Genomic DNA, 17,693 nt, shown 5'->3' with positions numbered 1-17,693 from the left:
AATAAGGCATCATTTATGCCTGATATAGAAGCTACTTTAACAAAGAAAATGTTGTTTTGTCATCTTTCAACTTTTGACAATCATTCCAAGTTCCTTCTTCTCCTCCTCCTTTTTTTTTTTTTTTTTTTTTTTTTTTGGTGTGGGGGCCGTCTTCCAGACCACCTCTTTTTCTCTAATCTCCAAAACTTTTTATTAGGCAACTGTTTTCCAGTGTTGGGATAAGAGATGGACTCCGGTCCACACTTGCAACCTCAGGGAAACTTAGAAGCCCTCAAATCACTAAAACTGTTCTAGAATTCAAATGTTTTCTGGAAAAAAGGGAAGAGAGTGGAATTCATTTTAACTTCTCTATTGCAACCTGGACTTCCTAATGCCATTTCTTCAAACAATCTTAGGCATACTTTAGCTATTGATCATTGACTTGGTCCCCAAGTCAAAATGATTTTCCTGAGAACATGATATATATCTCTAGAGTTCACTGTAATCTGAAGCTGATACTGAAACAGAAGTATCTAACTGGCTGCTCCATAATAAGTGGGACTTACTAAGACAGGTTGTTTGGGACACTGGGTAATCACAGCATGCTTGCATATAAGAGAGCAACACCAAAAGCATCTCTGTCTATGCCTGTCCTTCTACAACTCTAACTCAAATTAAGTCCTGGCCATGAAATCAAGAAAAGGGAACGTTATTTGTCTTTTTCACTTAAATCATTCAATGAATACTTACAGATGCACTACAGTTCTCAAGCTCTTGCCAAAGAGAAAGGAGGTGCTACCACAGTCTTTAGAGCAATAGTAGCAGTGCTTATTAATGTACCAGGAACATGGGCCTCATATGTCTCCCCTGGGCACAAAATTATGCAAATAAATCAGAGCATCACTGCTAGAATATCCCACTAGTATTCGCCCCACCTGTATTAGTGCATTCTCATCCTGCTAATAAAGACATGTCTGAGACTGAGTAATTCATGAAAGAAACAGGTTTAATTGACTCACAGTTCAGCATGGCCTCAAGAAACTTACCATCATGGCAGAGGGGGAAGAAAATGTATCCTTCTTTATATGGTGGCAAGAAGAAAAATGCCGAGCAAAAGGGGGAAAATCCCCTTATAAAACCATCAGATCTTGTGAGAACTCACTCACTACGAGAACAGCATGAGGGTAACCAACTCCAAGATTCAATTATCTCCTACTGGGCCTATCCTACCACACGTGGGGATTGTAGGAACTATAATTCAAGGTGAATTTGGGTACGGAAGCAGTCAAACCATATAACCAGCCTACTCCAAAATAACCGGTCCTGTGGATTGCATTTCTTTTTCCATACTTGAGCAGGTAAATCAAAATTAAGGCTGAATTTTTATAAAGAGTAAGTTCTTCATATTTGCAGTTGTGACTACATTAATTGTTCTTCCTAATATTATAAAAACTGGAAATGAAGTTCAATATCACCTTGACAAATTGCAAAAGAACCTAGAAATATCACTTAAAATTAGTAGATAATATAGTAGGATGTGCATAGGGACCCACTCAAACAATAGAAGGAAACACATTAGTTAGTAGCAAGAAAAGAGGAGTCAAATCTACTAATGATAATGTGAATGTTGGGAGGGAAAGTCTTTGCATAGGAGATTGACTGTCCAAAGAAGGAAAGTAATTCTTCTGCATTAATCAAATGCTTATTATAAAGACATATTCTGTTTTCCTCAGGACATTCTGAAAGTTTGTGAAGAGAAAAAGTAGATAGGGTACAAGTCTTAATATGATATATGGAAAATATGGTTAATAAGAAAAACTTAAAAGTCATATAACTTACTGAAACCCCTAAATTTAAAGATTCAGATTTCTTTTTTATCTGCTATAGGTAAAATATGCCCCTTAGCATATATTGTGAGTAAAATTTATCACAAATTTTAATGTAGTAGAGGCTGAGTGGTATTTTCCATGTTTTTCAAACTAGTTAAGAAACCAGTAGTTTGAAGCAAGATCTACAGCAAAAGAAGAATGAGTAAAATCCTAAAGCATAGTCAAACCATTTAAGAATGTATTTGAAGATGCATGAAAATCATCTTTACATATGTAGTTAATAAATAGCTGAAAACATTAAACTATCACTTTGTAGTGATAGCTTATTCGTGTGTATTATCTGTAGCTACAATTTCATAAAGTGCGACACATGATACATGGAGTAGCACAAATAAGAAACTGGGCAGTCATTTTCCCCCATGTGATGCAATTCCAGATTAAAGGTACATTCTTCCCCATAGACCAATAAAAAACTTCAGAGAAAGACAGAGTGGACTGTGTTAGAATGAGAATTAGACCTCACAGTCAACTAGTGCATAACATGATGAAAGAGTGGAATAATATCAAGATTTCTTGTACAATCAATCACTGCAAACATGTCAGCAAGTATGAGGCCATCCGCTCCTGTCCATACAACCCAGTAGACAATTTGGGTAAGGGAGTGAGTATAGCAATGCCAAACATGGCTATCAACACTTCTTTTTCTGTCTCAAAACAACAAAATTCTGAGACAAGTTCTTAGAACAAATGGAAATTTATCCAAATGAAAATCAAATGATAAATGCCCAGAGAATAGTCTTTCTTTGGAATTCTTTCAATTCTTTAATTTAACCAGCTGGAATAAATTTTAAAGTAGCATTCTGCTCAGCCTTTTGAAATGAAGGACTTTGCTGTTAATTGGAAAGTTATATTTCATCAAAGATGAAGACAATGCTTTTGGCTTAGTGATTCCTTAGAAAAAATAAAAGGCATTTGGTGAATATTTATCATAAACTGATTCCAGAACATGTATTTTAAGCATGAACAAATGAGCTGTGAGCCTATTTAACTAAAGAAAAACAGGGAAAATTCAAATACAAGTTTTATTTTAAACTCTACATAAAAACTAACTTTTACTATGCTTAGTCATGAGTGCAACATGTAAAGAGAAAAAAGAAATAGAAGCCATTAACTTTTAGAATGAAAGATTGATAATACAACTGTGGTTTCTGATTTTCTGAAGCAAATGAATTAGATAAGCCAACACATTTAAGTGTTCTTTACTGTGTTACTGGAATATGTGTTATTGGGGCTGGGAAAACAGGAGAGTCAACTCAAAAAGATCTACAGCAAGAAAATTAAAATTCAGTAGGTAAAAATTCTTTCAAATATTCATATTTTTAAAGCTACTTGTACCATAGGCAGTACTTTAAACTTAGTCATTGATTATTGACATATTAAATAACCTTGTTACCTTTAAATTTTAAATTGGCACACTAGGCAAACTATTATATCACAAAGAATGTGAAAAGTTGTTTGAAAATTAATTATAGTCAAGTACTAAAGAAATAATTTTTTCCAGATTTCTTAAAGGAGTCACTGGATAGATGGTCTGAATTATAATTGTATATTCTGATCTAAAATAATTTAATAGGACAACTTATACATAATATTATTTACAGTAGAAATTATTCAAAGAGACTGTTTCACTTTTTTAATATTTAAATTTGAGAAACCTTTTTGAAGGGTGATATGAGAGAAATATTTAACATTAATAAGTTCTGTAGACTCACGTATGTTCTCTGGCTTGAGATGGAAGATGGTGGCCTGAAGCAGCAGGGGGCGCCCCGGGGCGTGGGAGGTAAGGGAACAGCGTAGAGTATGACTGTCACACAAAAAAGATGAACACATCAATTCATTTCTGAGATAGTCACTAATACTTTGAGAGGACTAGGTCCAAATTGAAAATTTGGGATAGGACACGACAATGTTGCTAGGCAGGCTTTAATGGTCTTTGAAATATTAGCACTAGGACACCCTACTGACCCAATTTCTGAAGATAGGCAATAAAATTCCCGTATTATAAGCTCATAAACAGTATATAAAACAACCAAAATATCCTATTCTGGGTCATTTTTTTCCTTAGAGAACAATAATGTTAATCTCACAAGCAACTCATGAATTTCACAGCAAAAGGAATGAATAAAATTTGACCATATTCAATAGATGCAATTTACCTACCCTCTGACATCAAGTAAGAATGAGAGTAAATTTGCATGCTTATTTAATAGATACAATTATCTAAAACCCAAGATCTAATTCAAAATGTGTTATGCAAATATGTTTAGATCAAGAAATTGTCTACACGTAAGTTAATGTATCTGATTTAGTTTCCAAGAGTTTTATGATGTAACGTAAGGTGATTAGATAGGATTTCAAAGTCAAGTTAAGAACTTCTGCTCTGAAAAAAATTTACTTATTGCAAATGAACTTTTAACCACAAAGCAGTTGATTCAAGAGAAATAAACCTATATAAAAGAATACAAATTTTAAAATATTTAATATAAATTACAATACCAAATTATAACGCTATGCTTTTGAAATACAGACTATACTTTTAAATATATACAATAAAATATTGTAAACTATACAATAAAATACAGACTATACTTTTACTTTTATAATGAGTAAAATTTGTAAACTTTGCCAATAGTTTAAAAAAATCGTTGAGTACTTTCTACCCTGATCACTTTGAACTGTATTTTTAATGTAGAACAGGAAGGCATCCTAGCATGCAATACCCAAAACCTTTAATGGTTTCTTTTGGACTTCAGCTAATGGCCCTTTTCTTTTTTTTCTTTTTTCTTTTTTTTTTTTTTTTTGAGGCGGAGTTTCGCTCTTGTTACCCAGGCTGGAGTGCAATGGCGCGATCTCGGCTCACCGCAACCTCCGCCTCCTGGGTTCAGGCAATTCTCCTGCCTCAGCCTCCTGAGTAGCTGGGATTACAGGCATGCACCACGATGCCCAGCTCATTTTTTGTATTTTTAGTAGAGATGGGGTTTCACCATGTTGACCAGGATGTTCTCGATCTCTTGACCTCGTGATCCACCTGCCTCGGCCTCCCAAAGTGCTGGGATTACAGGCTTGAGCCACCGCGCCCGGCCCCCTAATGGCCCTTTTCAATGGAAGCAAGAATTCCAGGCTGGGGTTCAGGGAAGCAGATGCAATGAGGTGGAATGGAGTTAGCTTGAATGAAAGGGTCATGGAAACTTCTGTGAGGACATTGAGCCAAAATTCAAAATTTCTGATTCTGAATCTTTAGTGGATAACAAAATTATTTAAACAATGGAGAAAAAATCTGTAAAGGCCTATTGGCAATGGTCCATTTGTAAGGAAGGTATTTAATTTGGCAAAAGAGAGTTTATTATGCTTAAAGCAGACAATGAAAATACATATTCTAAAAAATTGTGGTTATTGATATTTATGATGTCTGCTTTAAGGTGAAATGATTTATAATAGGACTGCATTCAAACCTCAGTAGAATTTAAAATTTTTAAAGCTATATATTCTTTCTCTTTTTCAGTATTAAGTATAACAAAATATGAAAATATGTGATTATTTTATTAAAATTTCAAAAATGTAATGGTAGTAGTCTAATGGAAAATTATTTCTAAATTAGATATAAATAATATATAATTTTCAAGTTACATATATGTCTCATACCCCTATATGTTGGGGGAATAGAAATACTAGAATATAGGCTTGTAGCAAAAATAAAAAGAGAGAGAATAGAAAATGAAATGGTGCTGAATGATGCTGACTCAATTTATTCCAAATGCTGTGAAGTTCTGAGTTAATTTCTGATAAGCAGCTTTTTGTTACCCAGCAAATTCAAATTTCAAGAGATTAAGAAATTACATTCCAAATCTTGATTTTTATAAAATTCCTCTGTTTTAAAAAGTTAGTCCACAGCTAGGCTCTTTCCTTGCCTCAGTAGCTAAAGTGAAACAAACAAGGATGGCATGTCACATTGTGCTCTATTGAGAAATAATATGGAGGTAGAGGGGTGCCATGGTTAAGAACCTTCGTTGTCCTCATCTGTAGAACACGGGTTGAATAGAGCTTCTAGGTACAGTACTGTTACTTAGAAGTTTATCTGGTACATATTAAAAGTAATAGCACAAACCGCAATTATTTTACACCAACCTAATAGAAGTGTGTGTTGAATTTTAGTTATAATTATTCGTACTATTTTTAAAAACAAACTTCCAGGTCATCTTCACCTTGATTATTGCAGCAGGGTCATAATTGGGAGCTGAGAACACAGAGAGGAGAAATGTAAATAACCTAGCCTAGGAAGAGGTTAGGAGAGTAAGGAAGGTTAACCTAAAGGGCCAGAGAATTCAACAGTAAGTCTGAGTTAGGGCAAGGAATCTAGAAAGCACATTCTAGATAAGTGTATCCAATATATGGGATCAGTAAACATTATGGTGGGACAAGTGCAGGGGAAACTAAAAAGACAAGTATGATGCCAGCAAAGTAGATAAGTAAGCAGGGGTCATATCACAGTGGACAAGGACCCTGAGGGCCATGTTAGGAAGCTTGGGTTTATCTGCTTTCACCTCCTAAAGTTTACAATTGATGCCTTCCAATCATTACATTCTTGCTTCCGAATTCTCAGAACATCATGATACAAACAGATTGCATCTCTTAAATTGGTCCTTTGAAATGGATGATAAAATGTGATTTCAATCTCAATATATTTTAATGATCAGAGCTATCTTTGCAAAAATGGGCTCAAGGTAATATCCCAAATTAATAGCATTTAGTAGAGTATGTAATGATGTATTAAATTATTTTTCTTTGAATAATTAATCAGAAGCATCTTGAAATTTAAATAGAAAGGCAATAGAATTCATGTGTAACCTACAGCACAGGTAAATCAGGTAGCTTTAAATTTCAATTTGGAACAATTAAATGTCTGCCTATTTATCAAAAAGCAAAAGAAATTCATTCTTTGATATACTTACTGTGTTTGTTGTAAATTCCTAGGTTAAATTTATAGCAAGAAGAATAAGTTTTCTATTTTATTAAAACAAACAAAAGACAAAAGGTTTTGATGCGTTTCTCAATTTACTTGGTAATAATAGTGGTCCTAAGTATGTATCTACCCAATACATTATAATTGCTCCCAAAAAAGAAAAAAGTCATACAATATAGCAATCTCCCTTCCATGCAGATTTTTCCAGTGATATCTTAACTTAAAACAACAGGCTGGCCACAGTGGCTCACGCCTGTACTCCCAGCCCTTCAGGAGGCAGAGGCCAGTGGATCACCTGAGGTCAGGAGTTCAAGACCAGCCTGACCAATAGGGTGAAACCAAACCCCATCTGTACTAAAAATACAAAATTAACCAGGCATAGTGGCACATGCCTGTAATCCCAGCTACTTGGGAGGCTGAGGCAGGAGAATCACTTGAACCTAGGAGGTAGAGGTTGCAGTGAGCCAGGACTGCACCATTGCAGTCCAGCCTGGGCAAAAACTCCATCTCAAAAAAAAAAAGAAAAGAAAAAAAGCTGGAATTTTCATTCTCTATACATAAAAATCAGGTTCAACTCTAGATTCAAAAATGGTAAGATCAGCCCCCTATTCACACCATGTGTGCTTTTTAAAAGGTGTAACGCCATGGGCTTCCAGTTTCATTCCACACCAAATAAAATGAAAAGAAAAACATAATACTTAGTTGGTTTGAGCCATAAAATTCGTGATATTTAGTCCTCAGTCTATACTGTGAAATACATTTTTAGCATTTGGGTAAAAATTATAACCTAGTTTGTCTTGGGAAGTGAACTACTTACAGCTCAATGGCTCCCCTTAGTGACATTTTGCAAGAAATTCACAAAGAAACAGCTCTTAGGAAGACCTATGGGCAGATTTTATCCAAACGTCAAGAAAATAGTCAATATTCATAATTTAGGCGGTTCTCAATAAATGAGTTACAGTTCTGATTCTAGGGAGAGCAACACTTTTATTCATAATCTCATTATGTTTAAAGGAAATTAAACATGTTCTATGGTTTGCATTTTCACTTGGAATATAAATATATACAAGTTAGGAAGAATAATTCAGGATCATTTTCGTCTTTGTCATTTTTTACATGTTTATATTTTCTAGTTCATATATGTACTTGAATAGGTTTTAAAAAGACAGCCTGCAACTAATTTAATTTATGTCTGGGTACCCATTCCAAATGTATCTAATAAGAAAACTTGCCTTAAAATTAGTAGCTACAGTAAGTCAAAAACATACTTGATATTCATCAGGAAAAAGAAAAGAAAAAAATGAGCAACGATGCAATTTGAAGTAAATTTTGGGAGTCTGTATTTAAAGAAATTTGGTCTTTTATTGCTCTACAGCTTTGGCTCTTAAATGTGGTTGCACATCAAAATAAACTGGGTGGGGGGGTCAACTTGTTATTGACTACAGGTTCTTGGGCTCCTTATAAGAACCACTGAATCATAATCTCCAGGGGTGGGATCTAGGAATCTGAATTTTTAAAAAATTTTTGGGGAACTTTGTCTGTAGAAGGCCATAGAAATGCTTATGTAAAAGACTGTATGTATTTATACTAACAGAAAATAATTTCAGAATCTTAAAAATATCAATTATGTATTCAATTAGGTGATACTAGTATGCAACAAAATCTTAAATAAATATGGCTTTTTGGTCTACATGCAGATTTCAGCTACTCTTTCAAAACTTAAGACTCAAAAATAGTACGAAACACTGACTATATTCCTTCTATGTCGTCTTATTACTTACAGCAATTTTCTGAAATAGGAAATAAGGTCACATGTCAGAATATCCTATTGGCCTTTTCTAAACTCATCACAGAAGCATCCAAACTCTGGCCTGCTATCCGAATCCGATACTTGCCCTTCGTTAGTTTTCAGTACACTGGTCTTCAGGACAAATTCCCAACATGGCAATTGAATCCCGTATATCGTTCCAGCTTCTCTTGGTAATAGTCTATATATAGACTCTGATCAAACCAAGGAAGTCGCCTTTCAGTGCCCCAGATTCACCATGTCCTTGCATGCCTTCAGACAGTGAACATATTGTTCACTGCCTGTCAGATCCTTCTTCCCTTATCAGCCTAGCAAACTGTCAGTCATTCTTTCAGGCTCACCTCAAACATCATTACATCAGGGGAATCATTTTTAGTCTCTGAAATCATTTTCAGTCTCTCTTCATGGAGTTCAATGCTTTCCCAGTGTACCCAACAGGACCTTGTACATGTCTCTCTTTATTTTAGTATTAGCATGTAACTATAATTATTGGCAGTCTCTGTATCTCACTTGTATCCCCAGTTTTATCACACACCTTTGGCATGGAGTAGGGGCATTTTTCATGTTTGGGCAAGGGGTTAATGCTATTAGCTTTCATTTGTCCCATGAGTAACATACACCAGGCACCATGCTAAGTGCTCTGCAAACATCTCATTTAATCCTTATAAAGTTTAGCAAGAAGTAAGGATTATTCATATTTTAAATATATCAGAGAGTTAATCCTGAGAAATATCAACAACTTGCCAAAGGTCACACAACTAGCTGGTGGCAGACATAAAATTTGAACACAGTGTTTTTCTGACCCTAAGCATGGTGGTGTTTTGTAATTGGGGTTTTTTGTTTGTTTGTTTGTTTGTTTGTTTTTTGGGTTTTTTTTGAGGCATTTTGCTCTGTCGCCAGGCTGGAATGCAGTGGTGGGATCTCAGCTCACTACAACCTCTGCCTCCCATGTTCAAGCGATTCTCCTCAGACTCCCAAGCAGCTGGGACTACAGGTGTGCCCCACCATGCCCAGCTAATTTTTGTATTTTTAGTAGAGACGGGGTTTCACCATGTTGGCCAGGGTGGTCTCGATCTCTTGGCCTCGTGATCCACCTGCCTCAGCCTCCCAAAGTGCTGGGATTACAGGCGTGAGCCACCACGCCCGACAAGGACAGTGTTCTTAAATGTTACACTATAGTGCTTTCCTGCAAGGGCTCAGATTGTGCTTGATTGATAATAGCAAATTCTCTTTGATGTTTTCTACCCAAACACCCTCCTCATAGCTAGAACATGAAGGGGAGATGAACATTGTTTTAATCATGGGAATGTTCTAAAACCCAGTTCAGGCACATATGTGCATGTGCACATGCACACATACATGAATATTCAATGAATTGCAAAGCACACATGTATATTATATATATAGATACACACACACACGTCAGATTGTCATAACTGGAATGCTTAGTTTGCAAACTTGCCAAAAAAAAGGTTGAAAAAATATTAACCACATCAATGAAAAGTCACCAGAATAAAAAAGGAAGTCCCCTTTAATGAACCTTACAAAGTTATCCCAAATTACACGTGATTTTTTAATGGACTACAGCCACTCTTCTGTATTTCTATTTTATTTCTTAGACAAGAGGAAAATATATTTATGCAAAGGGTAGTTAGCATTTCCAACCACTAACACGTGGCCTGTAAAAAAAATAATAACCTCATTTTTCTATTGTGCAATAGCCCTCTGTTGAGCAGCAATAATGTACAATGTGTTAATGTCCTGTTACTTTACTAGAGCCTTCCCTTTCACTCAATGCCCAGACTAGTTATTCCTTGGATATAAAGTTATAATACTGAGTTTCAATCTACTTCCAAAAATGTTTAGGCCTGTCTTAAGAAATAATCATATCAGTTTGCTAATAAGCAGAAATGCATTGCCAGTTGAGTATGTTGTCGTAAGTGGCTAAAAAACATATAAATTAATCTGTGAGCAAGGAAGAAACAATACATTTCTTATGTGTCCAAAACATTATGATTGGGATCACAGCTGTAAGATGTTGGATCATCATCAAGAGAACAATGTCAAACACTGAACTTCTGGATGATCTCCATAAAAATAACATTTTTCTCGGGGTCAGTAGTTTTTATGGAACTTTGGAATGATTTTCGCTGACAATTTTTTACAGTTGAACTCAAACACCTCCAAAATGCTCCTCAATATGGAAATATTATGTAATCCAGCCTTTGCAGCCATCTCCTTCTGAAAACTAAACGCATAGTATGAAAACTTGTATTTTTCTCCTTCAGTTTTTCAGTCTTATAAAATTTAAATTATGCTACATACTCAGAAAGGTAAACTTACTATTCAGTTTTCTTGTTTGATTATTATTATTATTATATGATTATATTCGAGTCAGCACATCAAATGTGTACTCATTAAATCCAGCATGGAAAGAAGGCCCTGATGCCTTCTGTAGAAATCTTATCAACCCAGCAAAATTATTTTAAGTGAAAAGAAGAATGGAATCAAGTAATCAGTATGTAAGTAGTTCAGCTTAGGCATAATAATTGACTACAATATTGTTTGTTCCTCTCTGTACATCCCAAACAATTTGCTTCACCCTTGGCTGAATTCTGAGTTTTGTTAATTGTCCCTTTCGATTCCAGAATTTGAAGGTATGTTGCGCTGAGCCCAGCAAGTAAAGCTTTTATAAAGTAACTGGAAGATTTTAAAAATACAGTCTCATGACAAAGCTAGATGTGGCATAAAATCATTAATCCAAGGAGACTGTATTGGCGTAGCATACCTATGCAGTATTAATAATACCACTCCCTAGGATTCTGTAACCAGAGCTCAAGAAAAGGAAAGCCAAACCACTGAATTCAATATTTGCAGCCTACTTCAGGACATGAAAATATTTTGGTTCTCCCATGCAAACAATTCCTCCAAAATATTTTTGTCAAAAGGGACTTAATTTAGACAGCCTAATTTCAAATTTTAAATGGCCCAGTATGTGGGATACACATTCAGAATTTGTCATACCTCAGGGAATAGTTGGTTCCTAGTTTTTGTTTATTATAATATTGATTTGAATCTAAGTAATCTCTCATTGGGATATATGTGTTAATGGATGTTCCTAAAGCCACGCCCTCAGACAGTGTCGACTGCATATATAAAATGTGTACCTGATAATAAAATATCTAGTTAATTCACTATTTAGAAATAACTAAAAATAATTCATCCAATTTGGTGCCAGTTTTATCCATTTGAATCAAATTATTCTCTTCTTCTAAAACTCTCAGCAGTTCTCCAATGCCGACAAAATAAAATTCAGTTTCAAGTGGCTCCCTGTTGACTACAATTTACCTTCTCACATCCAAACCTTTAAAGTCATGTTGATTCCACTTTTAAAAATTCCTCCTCTCATAATGTGAGTCTGAGTTAAATCTATGCTCCAAACTCAGCTTCAGGTCAGGGGCCTGCATGCATGTGAAATCCAGTATACATGTGATAAATATCTACTTATTTTTTGGATAGAGACTCAAAGTTCCTGCCCTGGTAGCTTATACCAGAGGGTTTCTGATCAGTTATAGTCACCACCCTGCATGTAGAGAAATTACAGTGCAAACTAATTTCAGCATAGAAGTATTTGTGTTAAAATACAATTATCTTGTTATTCATCTTGAATTATTATTTCTGCATTTATTATGCAAATCAGTTCTCTTCTCTTAGCTAAGGCAAATATCTTGATGAATTCTAACTATGTAACTGCTACTTGGAAAAAATTGAATACAAAATGGTGTCTTAAAAATAGGAGCCAGATATCTCCCCTGCTCCCTTTTTTGGGGGCAGATAGAATCTCCCTCTTTTGCTCAGGCTGGAGTGCAGTGGTGCTATCAGGGCTCACTGCAGCCTTGATTTACCAGGCTCAAGCGATCTTCCCACCTACCTCAGTCTTCTGTGTGGCTGGGACACAGGCATGCACCACCACGCCCCGTTGATTTTTTTTTTATTTTTGGTAGAGACAGTCTCACTATGTTACCCCTGCTGGTCTTGAACTTTTGGGGTCAAGCAACCCCCCTACTTCAGCCTTCCAAAGAGCTGGGATTACAGGCATGAACCACCATGCCCGGCCAAAATATGCATTTTAATAAATGTTTTCAACAGCAAGAAATCTACCTAAAACTTTCCATGAAACATGCATAAATAACTATCATGTAAAATAAGTTTCAAACTTCTAAGAACCGAACTATTTGGATTTCAAACTGTCATATGTTAGTTGCTTTATTATATCATTTCTGTGTTTCACATTTACATTGTTTGGAATATACCACGGACTTAATAATAGTTGAATGAATTATTTAAATAGATTTTAGCACCTATAACTATGATATATAAGAGAAATTTAAGTCATTTTTTAAAACTTAGAATAACCAAATAAAACATCATTGAAGGTAATTTTTAAAACATTTTATCCTTTCATTTCAGGAAAAAAAGGAAGGGAGAGGAAAAGAAAAAAAGTTAATAAAGGAGAAAGTAAAGAAGCAATACCTGACAGCAAAGATCTGGAATCCAGCAAAGAAACTCCAGAGCAACGAGAAAACAAACAGCAGCAGAAGAAGCGAAAAGTTCAAGATAAACAACAGAAATCGGTATCAGTCAGCACTGTACACTAGAGGGTCCCATGACATTATTGTAGACTCATGATGCTGCTATCTCAACCAGATGCCCAGGACAGGTGCTCTAGCCATTAGGACCACAAATGGACGTGTCAGTTATTGCTCTGTCTAAACAACATTCCCAGTAGTTGCTATATTCTTCATACAAGCGTAGTTAACAACCAAGAGCCAAAAGTTCAAAGAAGGGATACTTTCAGATGGTTGTCTTATGTGCTTCTCCGCATTTTTAAAAGACAAGAAATTTTTGTACATATTATCAATAGGTTATAACAGGTAACAACATAATGATGACATCTGGAGAAGAAACATCTTTTCCTTATAAAAATGTGTTTTCAAGCTGTTGTTTTAAGAAGCAAAAGATAATTCTGCAAATTCAAAGATACAGTATTCCTTCAAAACAAACAGGAGATCAGGGAAGAAAAACATCCGTCAAAGGACAGTGTTGTTTTGACCAGGAGATCTAGAGAGTGCTCAGAATTAGGGCCTGGCATTTGGAATTGTAGGATTTATCATCACAGAAAAAAAACTGTTTTAAGATTAGTTCCATCACACTCATCCTGTATTTTTGTGAGAAACACAAGAGTGCATACCAGAGTTGAATATACCATATGGGATTGCAGAAAGACAAAATGTGGAAGAAATCCTAGAGCTGGAGGCTACTTTTGTGCTTTAGAAAACTGTGAAGGGTTGTGGTCACCTGGAACAGGTCTCTAATCATGTTAGCACTATGTGGTTCAGCCTCTATTACCCCTTGGATTATATAATATCAATCTGTAAACATGTGCCTGTAACTTACTTCCCCAAACAAAATCATACTTATTAGAAGAAAATTCTGATTTTATAGAAAACAAAAAATAGAGCAAGGAGAATATAACATGTTTGCAAAGTCATGTGTTTTCTTTCTCAATGAGGGAAAAACAATTTTATTACCTGCTTAATGATGCACCTGGAACTAAAAGGGATACTACTTTCTAACAAGGTATATCTAGTAGGGGAGAAAGCCACCACAATAAATATATTTGTTAATAGTTTTTAAAGTTTTTGTTCACTTTGTTTTATTGTCTGTTTTATTGGGAATTTCTTACTCTTAGAGACTCATGAATTAAGAAAGAGAATTCTGCTAACTCAGAGAACCTGTGTCTTATGTAATACAGAATATTACATTTCTCAGTAATATTTGCTTTTAGAATTCACCTTTACCTGAGCCAATGGAGATTTACTAATAGGGTATTAGGAGATATTTATTCCATGTTCTTATTTTAATCAACATTCTAATTATAGACACATAAGCCTCCCTAACTGATTACACTTCTCCTCCTTCATTGCTTAGAAACGGGGGTCATTTCTTGTATGTCAGATCCTCCTGCATCTTCAACATTCGGTCTTTTCTTCTCTGTATTTTCTCAGTGTGTGGATCTCTTTAGGGGACTGAAGCCACCCTAGCTTAAGGCCTCCCCAGTGTTTCACAGAGGACACAGCCCACCCCATGCAGGAGGAGGTACCTCTGAGTGTGCAGCACAGAATCTCATGGCCCACCTTAATCTTCCTCTTGTCATGGAAGGATGCACGGCTGCTCTGTCCACCATGATTCCTAGTCCTCTCAAGATCACTGCTTTCTGAAGTATTTCCAGTGACTCTGGCTTCTAGCTGTCTATCTCTGGGCACCCTTCCCTCACCAACTGTACAGTTCCTGTAGTCTGCTTGGCTTAATTGATTTTCCACTTCTCTCTTCCTCTTCCAAGATATAAACATTTTAAATGATTTATTCCTGTTTCTTATTCTGGTGTTTCTTTCCTTGTCCCTATGAGATAAGTGTTCAACTCACTAGATCTACTCCCAATGCATAAACTAATTCTAATTCCATTTTCAGCTAGAACATATATTACCAAGTAGAAACAAACCTTATCCTATAGAATGATGTTAGGTAGAAGTATATCACCAGCTTTGAGACCTTTCAGGTGATTTCATATATCATATTCCTTGTGAGTGTTACCCAGTCAAGTATAAGTAGCCATATTATTTTTGCACATGTTTCTTTGTTTCTCATGTCTTCATTTATTCAAAAAGCACTTACTGGGAAGGTTTATACCTGCACAGGCAATGCTGGGAAAAGGCTTAAGTAAACCAGGACACAACAATGGTGGCAAATGGCCATCAGGTCTTCCCTTGTGTTTGACTCAAAGTTATTACCCTGTGGTCCTTCCGACAATGGCAAAGCATCTAAATCCTTGATGCGAAACTTACATAAAGGTAGAATTATTACAAAAAATATGAAATATAAATTAAAAAAACATTAATTTTAACTGCAATTCTTCACCCACCAGTAACAGATCCTTAAGACAATAAAATCATATAGTATTCAAACCAGCAGCCTTCTCAAATTTGAGCAAAAACTCTTTTTCAATGTCTGGTAAAGTTCCTACACTTGTCACAGAAGGTGTTGACTTTTTACTCTGATTCTGTCTCTGTAATGGGGTAAACTGTTGCTGGTGAAAGATGGTCGGTAAATTCTTGATTTGAAGAATCGAGAGAGTGCAGCAACATAAATCTGTTCATGTCTGATCCAAGCTCCTGCCCTGTCCTCCAAATTCTGCTTCATAATGAAGGGAAGGCCTCTTTTGTATCCTCAGAGTTAGGTTCTAGTACCAGCTGTGTAACCATTAGTGAGTCACTTAGCTCCCCTGGGTCTCCATTTCTCACGTGCAGCAAGAAAGAGGGGAACTGGAGATGATCACTGTAGTTCCAGACAAGGGAACATTTCACAGTTTGTTTACTTAAGGGTGATGTCCCTGAGTCCTCATTAGTGACAGTGTCCTTTGGAAGTTATCCCAACCCTGCTTTTCTCAAAAGCGAAAATGTATGGACTCCTAGAGGAGATAGATTTAACTCTGATTCTCTAATGTTACTGAATTAAAAGCTGTTCACATTAGTGGTTATTAAAATATTGAAATAAATAACACTGGGAAGAAAAAGAATACATAAATACCACTAATAACAAGAATAGAGACTCATCCTCACAAAGGGAGACAGTAAAGAAAAGAGAAAGTGCACTGGTGCTAGAGTTAGACAGCTTGTGTTAATGTCTCAATTCTGCTTCTAACTGGTTGCAGCTTGTGTGACCTTGGGCAAATTGTGTGATCTCGCAAAGCCTCCATCCCACATCTGCAAAGTGGAAGTGGCAACATCTCTTTTGCAAGGTTGTTATGAGAATTAAAAGGTTCTTGACTCAATATAATAATGAATATTTTGTATATAAATGTCAATTAAAAGTTATGACTAATTCCACAAGTCAGACATATAAATAAATTTTATTTCTTGATTCATGTTATGTGATAATGTCCATAAAAATGTACATGCATAATAATTTCAAGGAATAAGTATATATTTGAGAATCATGGAAATGAAATGAATATTAACTAGGAACTGAAATATAATTTTGTCTTGAGTCTTCTTAAAGTTAAGAAACTACTTTTTCTTAAAAGTACATATTTTATAAATGGGCATAAATAAAGACAGTATGTCTTTTCCATGGATGTATTTTCATAGCGGAGGAACTAACTAGATTCTTTCTCAATACGACTGCAACTATTTCTGGGAAAATTATGGGGAAAAAGCCTTTGTGGTTGATCTGTTACAAACAGGGTGTAACTTCTTGTAATGCAAAGATAATTTGTCTGGAATTCATCCTCTGCTGAAAAAGTAGGATTAAGCAAGGAAGGTGGTCAAATCAATTAAGATTTTTCCAAATTTAAGCAGTATCAATTCATCCTACTAACACAGTAGGTTACTGTAATTTTATCTCAAATGTTCCTAGAAAAAGGCAAAACAAAACAACTGGCTGTACCTCCTTTATGCTAGCCACTTACCTTTGACTGTATTATATTATGTAATTATCCCAAAAGCCCTGTGAGAGAGTCATTGATGTCCTTGTTTTACAAAAGAGGAAACTGAGGCACAGAGAAGTGTCCAAAGTCACACAACTAGCAACATGTGAGTTTGGAAGTCAACTCAGCTCCAGCTGACTCTAAAACCCACTTTCCTTCTCTTCATCATAACCGCTAAAGTCATACTTATTATTAGTTCCAAGATTGCCCATGACATTCAATAGTGAAGTATTTCACATGATCTAAAACAATTATTCCCCATGAAGAAGGCTGACAAGTCAAGCTGTAGAGGCCTCAACCTAGGATAAGACTTAACTGTGAATCTGAACTCGAAATGTGACTGAATGTGGGGTGTGTGTGTGTGAGAGAGAGAGAGATTGATAGAGAGAGACAAAGAGAGAGCACTATAGGAAGCCTATGGGCTGGCTGGATGTGGGATTTGGGGGTAGTGGATTGGGGGAGGCAAGTACACTGGTAGGCAAGAGGAATAAAAAGGAGAAATGGGAAATATGT

General features: G+C 35.7%; 1 protein-coding gene across 1 annotated transcript in view; it reads left to right on the top strand.

Moving 5' to 3' along the window:
* RSPO3 (R-spondin 3) overlaps nt 1–14,336 on the top strand; it is a 78,124-nt gene extending 63,788 nt beyond the window's left edge. The window contains exon 5 of the mRNA XM_032274849.1: nt 13,106–14,336. Coding sequence (XP_032130740.1) covers nt 13,106–13,293 — 188 coding nt within the window. The 3' untranslated portion in view covers nt 13,294–14,336. The remainder of the gene's footprint in view (nt 1–13,105) is intronic.
* The last annotated feature ends 3,357 nt before the right edge of the window (nt 14,337–17,693 follow it).

The sequence above is a fragment of the Sapajus apella genome, unplaced genomic scaffold (genome assembly GCF_009761245.1).
Source record: "Sapajus apella isolate SASKATOON/1434 unplaced genomic scaffold, GSC_monkey_1.0 scaffold6, whole genome shotgun sequence".
In the NCBI taxonomy this organism is placed as follows: domain Eukaryota; kingdom Metazoa; phylum Chordata; class Mammalia; order Primates; family Cebidae; genus Sapajus; species Sapajus apella.
The sequence above is the reverse complement of the archived record's forward strand: the minus strand, read 5'-3'. Positions and strand labels throughout refer to the sequence as shown.